The 15,535-nt window shown below is 50.0% G+C and overlaps 1 protein-coding gene across 1 annotated transcript in view; it reads left to right on the top strand.

Moving 5' to 3' along the window:
• CDC42BPB (CDC42 binding protein kinase beta) overlaps positions 1 to 15,535 on the top strand; it is a 709,648-nt gene that overhangs the window by 490,580 nt on the left and 203,533 nt on the right. The window contains exons 22-25 of the mRNA XM_078660224.1: positions 1,669 to 1,761; positions 9,645 to 9,722; positions 9,989 to 10,094; positions 11,234 to 11,370. Coding sequence (XP_078516350.1) covers positions 1,669 to 1,761; positions 9,645 to 9,722; positions 9,989 to 10,094; positions 11,234 to 11,370 — 414 coding nt within the window. The remainder of the gene's footprint in view (positions 1 to 1,668; positions 1,762 to 9,644; positions 9,723 to 9,988; positions 10,095 to 11,233; positions 11,371 to 15,535) is intronic.

Below are 15,535 nucleotides of genomic sequence, written 5' to 3'. Positions count from 1 at the left end.
ACATTCAGCATCCGGATCCGCAACAGCTCAATCTGGCGATCTGGCTCCTGAGGTCTTAGAGTTTGGCTACCTCAACCTGCCTCCTGAATGCATGGACATTATAAGGGAGGCCAGGAAGCCCACTACAAGAGCTTGCTATGCTGCAAAGTGGAAGCGGTTTGTCATTTACTGTACAACACATCACATTAACCCGCTAGATGCATCCATTCCTAACATCATCTGCTATTTGTTACATCTTTACAAATGCAATCTAGCTTACGCTTCCATTCGGATACACTTATCCGCCATAGCGGCTTATCTCCAGAACAGGCAGCATCTCTCGGTTTTCAGGGTGCCTGCCATTAAAGCCTTCCTGGAGGGACTGAAGCGAGTCATTCCTCCCAGAACACCACCAGCTCCTGTGTGGAACCTCAATGTGGTTCTCACTAGACTGATGGGCCCACCTTTTGAGCCTCTACATTCCTGTGAGATTCAGTTCTTAACATGGAAAGTGGCTTTTCTCATTGCTATTACATCTCTCAGGATTGTTAGTGAGCTGCAGGCGCTCACAATTCAAGAGCCATTTATACAAATGTATTCAAACAGGGTGGTGCTCTGCACTAACCCTAAGTTCCTTCCAAAGGTGGTGTCACAGTTTCATGTCAATCAAACTATTGAACTGCCCGCATTCTTTCAGAACCCACAGACTGTAGCAGAAAGAATGCTCCATACATTAGACGTAAAAAGGGCATTGATGTACTACATTGACAGAACACAACAATTTAGAAAGACACAGCAACTTTTTGTTGCCTTCTCAGCCCAGCACAAAGGCAACCCTATTTCCAAAGCAGGAATAGCCAGGTGGATCGTTAAATGTATTCAGATCTGTTATCAAAAAGCTAAACGTACTTTAACGATCCCCCCAAGGGCACACTCCACACGCAAGTTGGGAGCCTCTATGGCTTTCCTAGGGAACATTCCTTTGGAGGACATTTGTAGAGCAGCCACATGGTCTACACCACACACGTTTACCAAGCATTACTGTGTAGATGTGCACTCAAAACAGCAAGCAGCTGTTGGACAGGCTGTTCTCAAAACTCTTTTTCAGACTTCTGCAGCTGGCACGGGCGGCCGCCGTTAATTGAGGGACTGCTATGTATTCTATGCAATAGATATGAATTTAGCAGCCCACATGCCTCGAACTGAATATGCTACTTACCAGTATGCATCTGTTCTTGGCATGTAGGGCTGCTAACATTCATATCGCCCGCCCTCCTCCCCGGTGCCCGTAGCAGCTGCAGACATTTTCATGCATTCAATCATTAGCATGGACATCATTTACACTATTTCACTCCATCTCTGCCACAATGGCTAAAAACAATCTGGGGATGGAGTCGATGCCCATGCGCACTGTAGTCCAGGGGAGGAGCCACCTATCTCGTGATACTTTGAAGACTCTTCCAGGACAACAATGTGCAATCATCCGGACCCAACACTAGGCGGCGATCTATGCAATAGATATGAATGTTAGCAGCCCTACATGCCAAGAACAGATGCATACTGGTAAGTAGCATATTCATTGTGCTCTATTTTAAGAGCAAGTTACTGCAATGAAGGTGGTCCATGACGCTTTTCTAGAAATTAATGTGTGCAGGATTAACTGCCCTTGTCTTTTTTCACCTCCTATAGACCAGTTCCATTAGTGAACAAGAAATTTCAGGTTCGAAGCCAGACTTCTCTTCATCTCTTTCAGTTTCCATAACTCCAGAACAGCAATCCGAGGTAAAGAAGGCAGCATCTTATTCATGTAACCTATTATTATTTATAAACATGTAACGCAAGTGCAAGATCTACTTATAGATGAGTACATGTATACATTTGTACTATTGTGAATATTATTGTTTTGTCATCTATAACACTAAAAACTTAAAGAAATTGAAGAAATGGTTCATGACATGGTACATACCTTTTGTCTTTAATCCAGCTTCCTCTGCATGTGGACTGTACGGTAAATCTGAAAGAAACAGGTTAGTGTTAGATTCTTTACCTTAGAATATCCCCAGGCGTCAGGCTGAATCGGAAAAGTTTTGGTCAGCAGTACCCTTGCGCGCGGTAGGCATTGTCTTCGGCTCCACGTCCGTCGACGGCGTTGTGATCGCCGGGATGACGTCGTCGGAGTACTTAGACACCGCCCTCGCGCGCTGACGTCAGTTCTTCTTTTTTCCGCGCCAGCTAGCGCAGATCCGGGAAGAGCAGTACTTTTAGTCTTTTTTGACTAACTTTTTGGTCTATTTTGGATCTCTTTTTCGAGTCGACTTCGACTCTTGGTGCCGTAGGGATACCTGGCTTCAAGCCGTGTTACGCCTGTCACCGCCTGATGTCGGTGACCGACCCCCACCGCCGGTGTCTCTACTACCTCGGGCCGACCGCGACGAGAAGTCGTGCCCCGACTGCCCAGCCTTGACCTCCAAGGCTAGGCGGGAGCAGTCCCGCAAGCTACTCAAGATCCGGCAGTCGGCTCCGCGCCGCTCGAGGTCCCGGTCGAGGAGGAAGCCAAGGGACCGGTCGCGGAGCCGCAGTCGTGGCTCGTCAAGTCATCACCATCACTCGTCAGGCTCCAAGTCCTCCTCCGGTAAGTCGAGGCATTCAAAGAAAAAGTCAAAGAGGGGTCATCGCTCTTCAGACGCCCCTCGCCGCTCATGCAACGTGGCTGAGGGTTCGGGCAACACTGCCGGCGCGGCTCCATCGGAGCCGCAGGCGCCGCTCCCAGGCCCATACCCTATGGTCCCTGGCCTGCGAGCGACACCGGAGGAGATTCGTGATTTCCTCAGAGCCATGAGGACTCACTTCCCTCCGTCGGGGCCTGCCGGCGCGCCTTCGGGCCCCGCAGACCCGACTTGGGGTCTTGGCGGGCCGGTGGCTCAGGCGCCGTCGGGTGCTTCGGCCCCGGCGCAGACGTAGTCTTCAGTCCCGACGCCGACGGCCCCCGTAGGATCCGTGCCTGGATCCCCGTCGACGCCAGTTGACCTTCCGACTCCTCTGCTGGCGCTGAACCCAATGGTGTCGCTTCCGGTGCCGTCCTCGACCCCAGTTTCAGTCCGGGTCCGGCGTCGGAATGGCGCCGTCTCCTGCGTCGATGGGTGAGGCCTTCACCTACGACCTGGCTCCGTCATTCCAGCCTGTTTACCAGGACACGGATGAAGGGGAGGACTGGGAGGGGTCTGAGGACCCTCTGGCACAGTAGTGCCAGTTTAGCCAGGACTGGGCAGATGAGCATGGGGAAGCCAGTGGTTTGGACACATCACCCGACTCTGGATTCATCTCTCCTCCCTCCTTGGCTACGGAGGAGGGTGCTACGTATGGTGTGGTATTGCGCAGGGCAGCCAAGGCCTTGGCTCTTGAGCTCCCTGCTGCGGCCGTGAGGACTAACCTCCTCACTGAGGTGCTTCAGCCGCCAGTAAGCTCCTCGGAGCCTCTACTGCCGTTCAATGAGGCCCTCACGGACGTTCTGATGGGCACCTGCTCCAAGCCCTCAACAGTGCCCCCATGGATCGGAATGTGGCCCGACGCCACCGCCCGGCTTCGGGTGACCCTAGCTTTCTGTCCGTGCACCCCACCCCCGAGAGCCTGGTGATCCAGGCATCTACGTCCCAGACCGCATACCCGACCGCTCCCCCGGATTGGGAGTCCAAAAGGTTTGATCAGTTTGGGAAGAAACTGTTCTCCTAATTGAGTTTGGGGTTGCGGTCTATCAACACCGCTTGCCTTTGGGGCCGTTATACCCACACTTTGTGGGATACGGTTGCGGACGTGCTGCCCCAGTTTCCGGAGGGGCGGGATGCGGTGCGTTACTCCATCAGGTGTGGACTGTATACTCGGGCGATGTCCAGGCCACGCTCATGGACATGCCCTTCGATGGCCGTCGCCTCTTTAGCGACAAAGCAGACAGTGCGCTTGAGCGTTTCAAGGACTCCAGGGCTACGGCCAAGTCCTTGGGCCTGTCTGGCCAGCGCCAGCAAACTTCTGTTTTTTGCCCCTTTCGTGGCCAAGGAAGGGGCACCCCCACACGTCCTGCCAGCCACAGGCCGCAGAACCAGCCTCAACGCTGACGTGATAACCGCTGTGGCGTTGCCGGGGGACAACGGCAAAGTCAGTCCACATCCGCTCCCGCAGCATCTGCCTCAAAGCCTTCCTAGTCCGAGATTTCTGGCCCATTCGATGCCAGTGGGGGTCAGGGTCCGCCATCACTTCCTCCACTGGCACTCCATCACGTCGGACAGGTGGGTGCTGCAAATCGTCCGAAGGGGCTACTCCCTCCCCTTCGAGGCGACCCCCTCCAGCCATGCCACTGCAGTACCACCGCATGTCGGGGGATCACTTGCGACTTCTGCAGGAGGAAGTTATGGCCCTCTTGGCCAAGGGGGCCATCGAGCGCGTTCCTGGGCCAGAAGTAGGATGTGGTTGCTACTCCCACTACTTTCTGGTACCCAAGAAGGGCAAAGGAGGCCTACGCCCTATCTTGGACCTCCGGAGTGTCAACGGCTTCCTCTCAAAGGAGAATTTCAAGATGCTGACTTTAGCTCTGGTCCTAACTGCCCTAGACCCTGGAGACTGGATGGTAGCGTTGGACTTGCAGGATGCATATTTCCACATCCCCGTCCTGCTGGCCCACCGGTGCTACCTGCAGTTCACGGTAGGCCACGAGCACTTTCAGTTTACCATGCTCCCCTTCGGCCTTACCAGCGCCCCTCGAGTGTTCACGAAAGTGATGGCGGTGGTCGCAGCTCATCCGCGCAGATCAGGGATTTCAGTCTTCCCCTATCTCGACGACTGGTTGTTGAAGGCGGGCTCGCCCCAAACAGTCGTCTCCCACCTCCAGACTACGGCCGACCTCCTGCACTCACTGGGGTTCTCCATCAACGTGCCGAAGTCGCACCTGTGCCCCTCTCAGAAGCTCCTTTTCATCGGAGTGGTTCTGGACTCTGCGCAGTTTTGGGTTTTTCCCCCGAACAGCGGGTTCGGGATATTCAGGCTCTGATTCTGATCTTTCAGCCTTTATCCCGAGTTCCGGTCAGGTTGACGCTGCGACTCCTGGGGCTGATGGCCTCCTGCATCCTTCTGGGGCTGATGGCTTCCTGCATCCTTCTGGTGCATCACGCCAGGTGGCAGATGGGGGCTCTGCAGTGGGACCTGAAGTTTCAGTGGGCACAGCATCAGGGCAACCTGTCCGACCATGTCCTGATCTCGGAGGGCACTGCGAATCAGTTGCCGTGGTGGCTCACGAACCGCGATTGGGTCAGATTGGAGGCCTCTGGTCTCCAGCTGAGTCTCGGCTCCATATCAACCTTCTGGAGCTGCGGGCGATCCGTCTTGCACTGAAGGCATTCCTTCCCTCTGTCCGGGGAAGTGTAGTGCAGGTGTTCACGGACAACACCACCACCATGTGGTACTGCAACAAACAAGGCCGGGTGGGGTCGTGGACCCTTTGTCAGGAGGCTCTGCGCCTTTGGACATGGCTGCAACACCAGGGCGTCACCCTGGTGCTTCAACACCTGGCAGGTTACCTGAACACCAGGGCGAACGAACTCAGCCGCCGGTGCATGATGGATCACGAATGGCGTCTCAACTCGGACATGGCACAAGGTCTCTTTCGGCGGTGGGGACAGCCTTGGTTAGATCTATTCGCCACCAAAGAGAAAGCGCAATGTCATCAGTTCTGCGCATTGGAATTTGGCACTCGCTCAGAGACGCTTTTCATCGCGAGTGGAGCTGCGGCCTGTTGTACTCCTTTCCGCCTATACCACTTCTGCCCAGAGTGCTGAAGAAGATCAGTCGAGACCTGGCCCAAGTCATCCTTGTGGCTCCGGACTGGGCACGAAGATACTGGTATCCCAAGCTACTCAGCATGTCAGTCGATCCCCCGATTCGTCTGCCTCTTCAGGAGGATCTTCTGTCGGAAAAGCCGGGGACGGTCCTCCACCCGAACCTGTCCAGTGTCCACCTACATGCGTGGAGATTGAGCGTCGACAGTTGAGGCCATTTGACTTGCCTCCTGAAGTCTGTGATGTGATTCTGGCAGCCAGGCGTCCCTCCACAAAATCGGTATACGCCTGCAGGTGGAACAAATTTGTGGCATGGTGCACAGCAAAGGCTGTGGATCCACTCTCTGCCCCCGTTTCAGAGGTTCTCCTCTTTCATCTTTCTCTTGCCCAGCAGGGCTCTGCTCTGGGCACTATCAAAGGCTACCTCTCGAAAATTTCAGCCTTCTTGAGTCTTCCTGATCAGCCTTCTCTTTTCAGGTCCCCTGTTGTAAATAGATGCTTGAAAGTTGAAAGGCATCACACACATGTTTCCTCATGTTCCTTTTGTGATGCCTCAGTGGGGCTTGCACCTTGTACTGATTTATCTGATGTGCGCTCCCTTTGAGACACTTCATAACTGTCTTCTACGTCTTCTAACTCCTAAAACTCCATTCCTGGTTGCCATCACCTCTGCCAGGAGAGTGAGTGAGCGAGCTCCAGCCTCTATCTTCTAAACCTCCTTTCTTCGCTATCCATCCGGACAAGGTTGTTCTGAGGACTCGTCCTTCTTTCCTGCCCAAGGTGGTTACAGCCTTTCATATCGGGCAGTCCATCACCTTGCCCACCTTCTTTCCACCTCCACCTCCCTCGAAAGAGGAAGAGAGGCTCCACCGTCTGGTCCCAAAACTTGTGCTCTCCTTCTATCTAGACCGCACACGCCAGTTCCGGGTGGACGACCAGCTTTTTGTTGGTTACGTGGGCGCTAAGAAGGGATTGGCGGTGCACAAGTGGACCATCTCTCGGTGGGTCGTTTTGTGCATCAAGGTTTGCTACTCCGTGGCGAAGAAGGAGCCTCCTGTGGGGCTGCACGCCCATTCCACTCGGGCCACGGCGGCTTCTACTGCCCTGGTCGGGGAGTCCCCTTGCAGGACATCTGTCAGGCAGCTACGTGAGCCTCGCTGCACACATTTGCTAAGCACTACTGCCTGGACAGCCAAGTCCAGAGAGATGGCTTTTTCGGCCCTTCTGTTTTCCAGGACTGTCTGGTGTCATCTTGGCTCGCAGACCCACCACCGGGGTTGGTATTGCTGGGGTATCTATTCTAAGGTAAGGAATCTAACACAAACTTGTTTCTTTCAGATGCACAAGTTACTTACCTTCGGTAATGATATATCTGTAAGAAACAGTAGTTAGTGTTAGACTCCTTACAGCCCCACCCAACCTCCCCGTTCTGCGAACCGATATCTAGGGTTAAGGTCATCCCTTTTCAGGGCCCTAGTTTCATGTCACCAGTGTCGGTCTCTTGCATGGCTCTGCGTCTAAGTACTCCGACATCATCCCGGCGATCACGACACCGACGACTGACGCGGAGACGCAGACGACGCCTACCGACGCGCAAGCGTACTGCTGACGAAAACTTTCCGGATCCAGCCTGACGCCTGGGGATATTCTAAGGTAAGGAATCTAACACTAACTACTGTTTCTTACAGATATATCGTTACAGAAGGTAAGTAACTTGTGCTTTAATTCACACGAACGATCATAAATTGTTTTTTCCAAAATATTGTTTGCTATATGCAGGTTTCGTTCTGCATGTCTTGTGTTTCTAAAATGGCATTTTACAGCGTAGGTTTCTGTCAAGTAAAACTATGCCTCCTTACAAATAGTTAGAAGCTTCCTGTGATGGGCTATGGATGGTGGTAACAACATAGGAAGATCTTTCTTACTTGTCAAATAGTGGGCCCCAATGCTGCTCCAAGTTAGAAAAGAGTTGAATACAGACCGCCTTAAAAAAACATTACACCACAAAAATTAACCATCCACAACCCAGGTTTCTCCTGGGTTGTGGATGACTTTGTTGACGTTATGCTTGCCTTTCAGCACGGACAGCATGCTGCTGCATTTTGGCTAGGTTTGTGCTATTAAAATACCATGTACATACATACATACATACATACAGAGACATAGGCAACTGCTTTCTCCCCTTTCTTTGTCACATTGACATTCTAGATTTAGCAGGGCAGTGTCAGGACTATTTCACTTGCCAAGTAACGTCTTTTAGTCTCACATGAAGAAGCAGGTGCACTTTGACATTGCTTTGGTAGCTAGATACATAGATGTCTTAGTTGAGAGAATAAAGTCCACGTTCAACTTTATCCACTTATCAAAATTCGCACTCTCCTGTAAGCAAGCTTTATTTAAACCCTTGTTACAAAAATAATGTGTGTTCTAAAGAAGACAAACCATATCCTACTCACGTTTTGCCACATATTGCTACCTAAACAACCCCAGTAACAAAGCAGCAATACTTTTTCTAGCTACATGCTAGTAAAAACCTTGTCTGACAATTCATTCAACTGACCTTGCAGATTATACCAAAGGATCAAACTTCCCTCCTCACTGAATGGTGCCTAGCCACATCTTAGTCCAATGCATAGCGACAATATGACCAGATCCACTTTCTCCTCAGTGAGTTGTCGCAAGTGGCACAGACTTGCTCAAAAGTGAGTGATCGCACTGCTTATTATGTTGCTGTAGATAGAACATTGAGGTGGCGGTAGGAGCCATGTTGTTGTATAGGGAGCGTCTATCAAGTTTGTGAAGATTTTCAGGTACATGCATCATTGTTGCCGTTTGCGATTCCTTAATTGCGAAAATTAAGGAATTGCAATTAAGGAATCGCAAACGGAAATGCATCAAAACACCGCAATTTTTTTAGCGATTCCTTATTTTTCCTTAATTGCGATTCACAAATTGCGAATCGCAATTAAGGAATCCCTTCCCATTGATTCCTATGGGCCAAAAGGCCCATAGGAATGAATGGGAAGACAATCTCAATTTACGATTCGCAATTTGCTAATCGCAAATTGAGATTGTGATTTCAAGGGTGCAGGGGTGTCCAAAGGACACCCTGTTGCACCCCTGAAATCAATCTATGCACATATGTTGTGCACACACATGCCCTAAGGGCATGTGTGTGCACAACATGACAGTTTGAAAAATGCACAAAATTGCATTTTTCCGTTTTTTCGCAAATTACCATGAGGTCCAACCTCATGGTAATTTTTTCCTCCTAATTGCGAATTCGCAATTTGTTTTAGGTGTCATGCATTGCATTTAAGGAATCGCTAATTGCGATTCCTTAAATGCAATCGCATTTTTAGAAATCGCTAAAAATAGCGATTTATTGAATTTTAGATTGATGCATCCCAAATAGTGATTTAGGAATCGCAAACGGCCGTTTTTTGAGATTCGCACCGTTTGCGATTCCTAAATCGCTTGATGCATGTGGCTGTAAGTCCTTTATTCCTACCTTCTATTTCCCTTCTTTTAGCTCTCCTGATATGTTCGGTATGCTTTGTCTTTCTTTCTTGTATGGGGTTACATACGAGAAAGGTACGATTTCATAGAAGACTTTTATGCCATCCGAAGTAAGTCCTATGAAGTGCTGTGTTGGGGGGGATTAATAACTTGTGGTTAGCTTGATGGTTCTGTGCATTGCTGATATGCTTGTCTATAAAATGCTGAACTCTGTTACTAATGTTTAGTGCATATGTAAACATTCAAATTATCAGTAACTGACTAATGTACATACTCTCTTGTGAGAAATTAGTGTTCTGATCTATCATTTATTTTACGATTCAGGATCCCATCAGGAACCAGCCACGGGTATCTACAGCTCCCTCCCCCACTCTTCCTTCTATTTCCCTCTCAGCTCCAAAGGTAACTTTTGTTCCCCTGCTCTTTCTTTGCATAGCTTTTAAAGTGTGGGTTTTCAAATAAGCATCTTTTGTCTTTCATCATCTGTTTAAGCAAATATTTGCTCGATGACCAATGTTGTCTGTAAAATCAGCAAATCTGTTGTATCTTGTGTGAGATTAATTTCATTGAAATTTACTAGAAAGATTAACATACAGTATCTCTTCTTGCGTGGGTGATAGGTCTCTGTGCACTCTGCTTTGTGCCTTACTCTTTTTTTCTTTTTACAGCCTAAAGCTCACAATCTGAGTATAAAGTCATTTACTAGTCCTACGCAATGTACTCACTGCACTTCGCTCATGGTGGGCTTGGTTCGACAAGGCTACGCCTGTGAAGGTGAGGCACAGCAGCACCAACTGTTTTCAGTTTTCTGTTGTTTAAACATTCTGAAGTTCAGTTGCTTTCTGGTCACTTTCGTAGCGACAGTGTGAAGCTGCAGGAATTATAAAAGGTTTACACACTTTCACTCCCTTTCAAATAAATTGAATGACTCAATACTGTTTTTCATAGTTTATTAAAACATTATTCCCATGTTGATATTTACATTTGATGGTGCATTTCTGAAATTGATTGGTCATTTCTGTTTTGTTACTCAAACTTGTGTTTTCCCCGGTGAACTCTGACAAAGCGGTGTTCCTCAGTGTTTCTAAATGTGCTCTTCATTGAAAAAGTGATTATTTGATTTCATGTCTGAATTCTACAAGTTTGAAAATCCAATCATTTTACCTTCATTTTGATATTTCCCACTTAACATCGTTTTTATATACAGCGTAGACTAGTTTGTTCAACATATTAAGCAATGTTGCTGAATCAGTTTTAAGTATTGTGTGTTATCCATTTGTATTGTCCTGAGATTCCCATTTCTGAGTAAAGATATCCTGAGACTTGATATGCCCAAAGTGAATAGAGACCAAACACAATATGAAGGTTTTCAGCCACTGCCTAGTATTCAGTTTAACACATCCTTTTTAGGTCTCTGCTACGGACAACTTCAGTTGTCTATCGGCACGACCTTCTGATTCTAGTGCACTACATGTATTTAGAGTGGGCTTTGGTTCTCTCCTTGCTCGTGAATGGTTGGCTTTGTTGTCACTCACTTCCTTGGTTCAGTGGCTTTCCTCACTGTTCTTGCCTTTGTGATACCTAGGAGCATTTTCATGCCCCTAGTGCTCTGCTTACACGAAGTACTGTCCCACTGCTTATGTCAAACCTTGTTTTACAGTGTCTTGGAGAGACTATTTTCTCCTCTACGTCTACTGCATATCTCTGTCTTCCATCTTGCTACTTCTGTTTTGCCCCGGGTTGCACTTTAGGCAGTTGGTTGTTTAAAACCTTTTCTTGACCATTTCAAGATGGCCCATCCACTTGTCACAGATGCGTGTTTGGTGTCTATGTTTGACTGCATCTTGGTTTATTTTAACAAATTACATTTAACAATGGCGGCCACTGATTAATTCATGTAATGTGTCTTGTAGTGTGTCCATTCGCCTGCCATGCTTTCTGCAAGGACAGTGCTCCTCAAGTGTGCCCTATTCCCCCGGAGCAAGCCAAAAGACCTCTTGGAGTTGATGTTCAAAGAGGAATTGGAACGGCCTACAAAGGCTTTGTGAAGGTAAGTCGCTGTTAATCTGGGAAAGCATAACTCCATATTGCTGACACTTAGGATATTTTTTCAAACATTTAATATTAACCTTTCACAATGAGCATGCAGTGAAGGTAAGTAACAGACATTTGATCCGTGCTTCTCATTCCATGAAGTGATACCAAAACCCACCGTTCACAGTGCATTGTATAATCACTAGCACTATGATTGCTTTAATAAGGTCACAGAAAACTGAAGCAATTTAGTGTCTTTTTATTCGAATCCAGGGTGGCCATTTGCTCCTTTTATTTGATGAAGGTTAGTATAAATCCCTTCCCTAAATCTTGGTTCTTTGCAAGCAGTTGACTTTCTAATTTTGTTCAGTCACGCATTTTTTAATTTTCTGATTTTGATTTCATTATTTTTGGTTGTTTTCTAGGACGGTTTTATATTGTTTCCCTCAGATGGGTGCATGATATGCTTGAGGTGTTCAGAGGCATACAGCCACTGTACTGTATCCTGTGACAGACAGCAGGCTCATCCATTTGTGTTAGCGAACAGTCGGTTGATAGAGACCTGAGTTTTTCCAAGCACTGCTTACAATGAAATAAAAGTCTTATCTCCCTATCACTTGAGAGGCAGGTACCAGTTCTTAATTATGAGGGGATTATGAATCAAAGCATGCAATCAATTTCTTGGTTAGTTCTTTCATTCTAAGCAGGTTATAATGTAAAAACTCAGATGGAATACAATAATTAAATGAAGTTTGAAAAGATATTAGTGCATCCCATATATTATTTGCAGGTAATTACCATGCCAAAAACTCTGTTGGTGTGACATGATTGTTACCTGTTTTCACCCTTCAAGTAACGTAAACTGAAAATGCCTCACTTATAAAGCACGCAGTACCTCAGAGAAGGGTTCACCTAATAGTTTAGAATGGATATGTTTTTAGAGCTGGTCTAAGTGACAGTAGCCAAATAGAATGGGAATTCCAAAGCTGGTCAGTAAGATAGCCAAAAGCTCTACTACCTGTGAAATTCAAAGAGAGGGATTTTCATAAGGCCAAATACACTGTTCTGCAAATATTTTACAGGAACATTGCAATGAATTTTATCTTCAAGGTACTCAGCGCTGAGAATTCCCTTATTTAGAGGGGGACTTTTTATATTGTGACCTTGTTGTATGGAAGATCTGAAAGAGACACGTTAGTGATAGATTCCTTACCTTAGAATATCCCCATGCGTCAGACTGGATCTGGAAAGGTTTCGCTAGCAGTACCTCTGCGCGTCAGTAGGTGGCGTCATGGGGCTCTGCGTCCGTCGCTGGTGTTGTAAGCGCCGAGATTACATCACGGAGACTACTCAAATGCCATCCATGCGCGCTGACGTCAGTTCTTTCTTTTTCCGCGCCAGTAAGCGCAGATCCGGTTAGAGCACGTACCTTAGTCACTTTTTTACTATCGTTTTGTGACTTTTTGTCTCCTGTAAGTCTGAGTATACTCTGGTGCACGTAGGGGTGCCTGGTTTTAAGTCTTGTGGGACCTGCCGTCGCAATATGTCGGTAGCGGACCCCTACGACGGCTGGCTCTACTGCCTGGAGACCAATCATGACTCCCGGTCCTGTTTGGATTGTCGGGCCATGGCCCCGAAGGCCTTGAGTGAGCGACGCTGAAAGCTTCTGAAGGTTCGATACTCGTCCCAGCGCCGATCACGTCCAGGGGCCGCTTCAGAGAACGCACGCGGGGCCCCCGTTATTGCTCCTCGGGCTCCAAGTCTTCACCCTCGGATTCGGGTAAGAGACAACACAAAAAGAAGTCGAAGAAGCGTTGTCGCTCTCTGACGTCCCCCCGTCGGTCCCCGGATGAGGGTGACAGGGGTTCTGCCCCTGCGGCTCCTTCGAAGCCCGGGAGTCCCGCGGCCTACCCACCTTATCAGGATCCGTCGGCGACTCTCGCACAGGTGCAAGAATTTCTTGCTACCATGGACTGCCTGTTTAGGCCTCGGGCTCCCGCCGGCTCGCTGTAGGGCTCGCGGTCCCGTGTCAGGATCCTGTCTGCACCGCCGGCGGATCCAGCTCCGGCGCCGCTGGATCCTGCGCCGCTGGCTCCGGTCACGGCGCCACAAGGTCCAACGCTGCTGGCTCTGGCCTCAGCGTCACCGTCGGCTCTGCCTTCGGCGCCGCAGTGGGTGCAATTTGTCCCATCCCTGCCCAGGTTCCAGGACAATTTTGTTCCTACCTGGGATCCTCATTGGGACACGGCAGCGGTTCGGCCCGGTCCACCGCTGCTCCCGGCGCCGTTTCTTCCTTCTCCGGCCCCTGCCGCCACGGTCTGTACCACAAGCGGCGGAGGTGAAGGGCCCTCTTGCTCATCAGTGGGACTCTGAGCAGGACTGGGCAGACGAATTAGAGGACGCCGGTGACCTTAATGTCTCCTCTGACCCGAGGTTTGCCTCTCCCCGACTACCGTGGAGGAGGGCGCTTCTTACACGATGGTGATCCGTCGGGCAGCTGAGGTCCTTAACCTTGATCTCCCTACAGTGGCCCTAAAAACTAAACTCCTCACTGAGGTGCTCCTGACGGCGTCCACTTTGTCGGAGCCCCTGCTGCCATTTAATGACGCCCTCACCGACGTCTTGTTGGGTACTTGGTCACGGCCGGCCACAGGGGCCCCTATGGATAAGAAAGTCGCCAGGTGTCATCGCCTGGCGCCTGGGGACCCTGCTTTTCTGACCACTCATCCTACGCCCGAGAGCCTGGTCAAACAAGCTTCGACGTCCCAGAGTGCCTTTCCCACGGCTCTGCCAGATAAGGACTCTAAGAAGATGCAGCAGTTCAGCAAGCAATTGTTCTCCTCGGTCAGCTTAGGGCTGCAGTCGGTGAACACCTCATGCCTCTTGGGCCGCTATTCCCACGCAGTGTGGGATACAGTTGCACAGGTGTTGCCTCAGTGTCCTGAGGAGATCCAAGCTGTGCTGTCCCAGGCTGTGGCCGAGGGTAAGGATGCAGCTAAGTTCGCCATTTGGTGTGGGCTGGACAGTGTGGACTCTTAAGGGAGAGCAATCTCCACAACAGTGGCCCTGTGTCGTCATGCTTGGCTGCGGTCCACCGGGTTTTCGGGAAATGTCCAGAGTTCCCTTATGGACATGCCCTTTGATGGTACTCGCCTCTTTGGCGATAAGGCGGACAGTGCGCTGGAGCATTTCAAGGACTCTCGGGCTACGGCCAAGTCCTTAGGTCTCTCCACCACACGCCCGGCCACGTCTGCCTTTCGTTCCTTTCGTGGCCACGGAAGGGACGCCCCTGCACGCTCGTTCAGCCAGAAGCCTGCGCCGACCCAAAATCAGTGCGGGCGTGGAGGTCCCGGTGGTGGCACAGGGGGACAGCGGCGGGTCAGTCAACCTCCGCTCCTGCAGCATCAGCCTCAAAGCCTTCCTAGTCCGAGCTTTTGGGTGCACCCCACGCCTGTAGGAGGCAGGATTCAACATCACCTCCCCCATTGGTGTTACGGCCCTCCTGGCCAAGGGGGCCATCGTGCGCTTTCCTGGGCCAGAAGTAAGAAGTGGTTGTTATTCCCACTACTTTCTGGTCCCCAAGAAGGACAAAGAGGGCCTGCGTCTCATTTTGGACCTCAGGAACGTCTTCCTCCGGAAGGAGAAGTTCAGGATGTTGACTCTGGCTCAGGTCTTGGCTGCCATCGACCCTGGAGACTGGATGGTAGCGTTGGATATGCAGGATGCATATTTTCACATCCCCATCCTGCCGGCCCACCAACGCTCCCTGTGGTTCACGGTAGGCCAGGACCATTTTCAGTTTTCCATGCTCCCCTTTGGCCTTACCAGCGCCCCTCGGGTGTTCACGAAGGTGATGGCAGTGGTTGCAGCTCATCTGCGCAGGTCACAGGTGTCAGTCTTCCCCTACCTCGACGACTGGTTTTTGAAAGTGGGCTCGCCCCAAACAGTCGTCAGCCACCTTCAGACTATGGCCGACCTCCTGCATCTGCTGGGGGCACCCGAGTCCCTCTCAGAAGCTCCCCTTCATCGGAGCGGTTCTGGATTCGACGCGGTTTCGGGTATATCCTCCTGAACCGTGAGTCTGGGATATTCAGGCTATGATTCCGATCTTTCAGCCTCTTTCCCGGGTTTCAGTCAGGCTGACCCTCCAGCTCCTGGGCCTGATGGCCTCCTGCATCCTG

This window comes from Lissotriton helveticus, chromosome 9 (genome assembly GCF_964261635.1).
Source record: "Lissotriton helveticus chromosome 9, aLisHel1.1, whole genome shotgun sequence".
Taxonomy (NCBI): domain Eukaryota; kingdom Metazoa; phylum Chordata; class Amphibia; order Caudata; family Salamandridae; genus Lissotriton; species Lissotriton helveticus.
The sequence above is the reverse complement of the archived record's forward strand: the minus strand, read 5'-3'. Positions and strand labels throughout refer to the sequence as shown.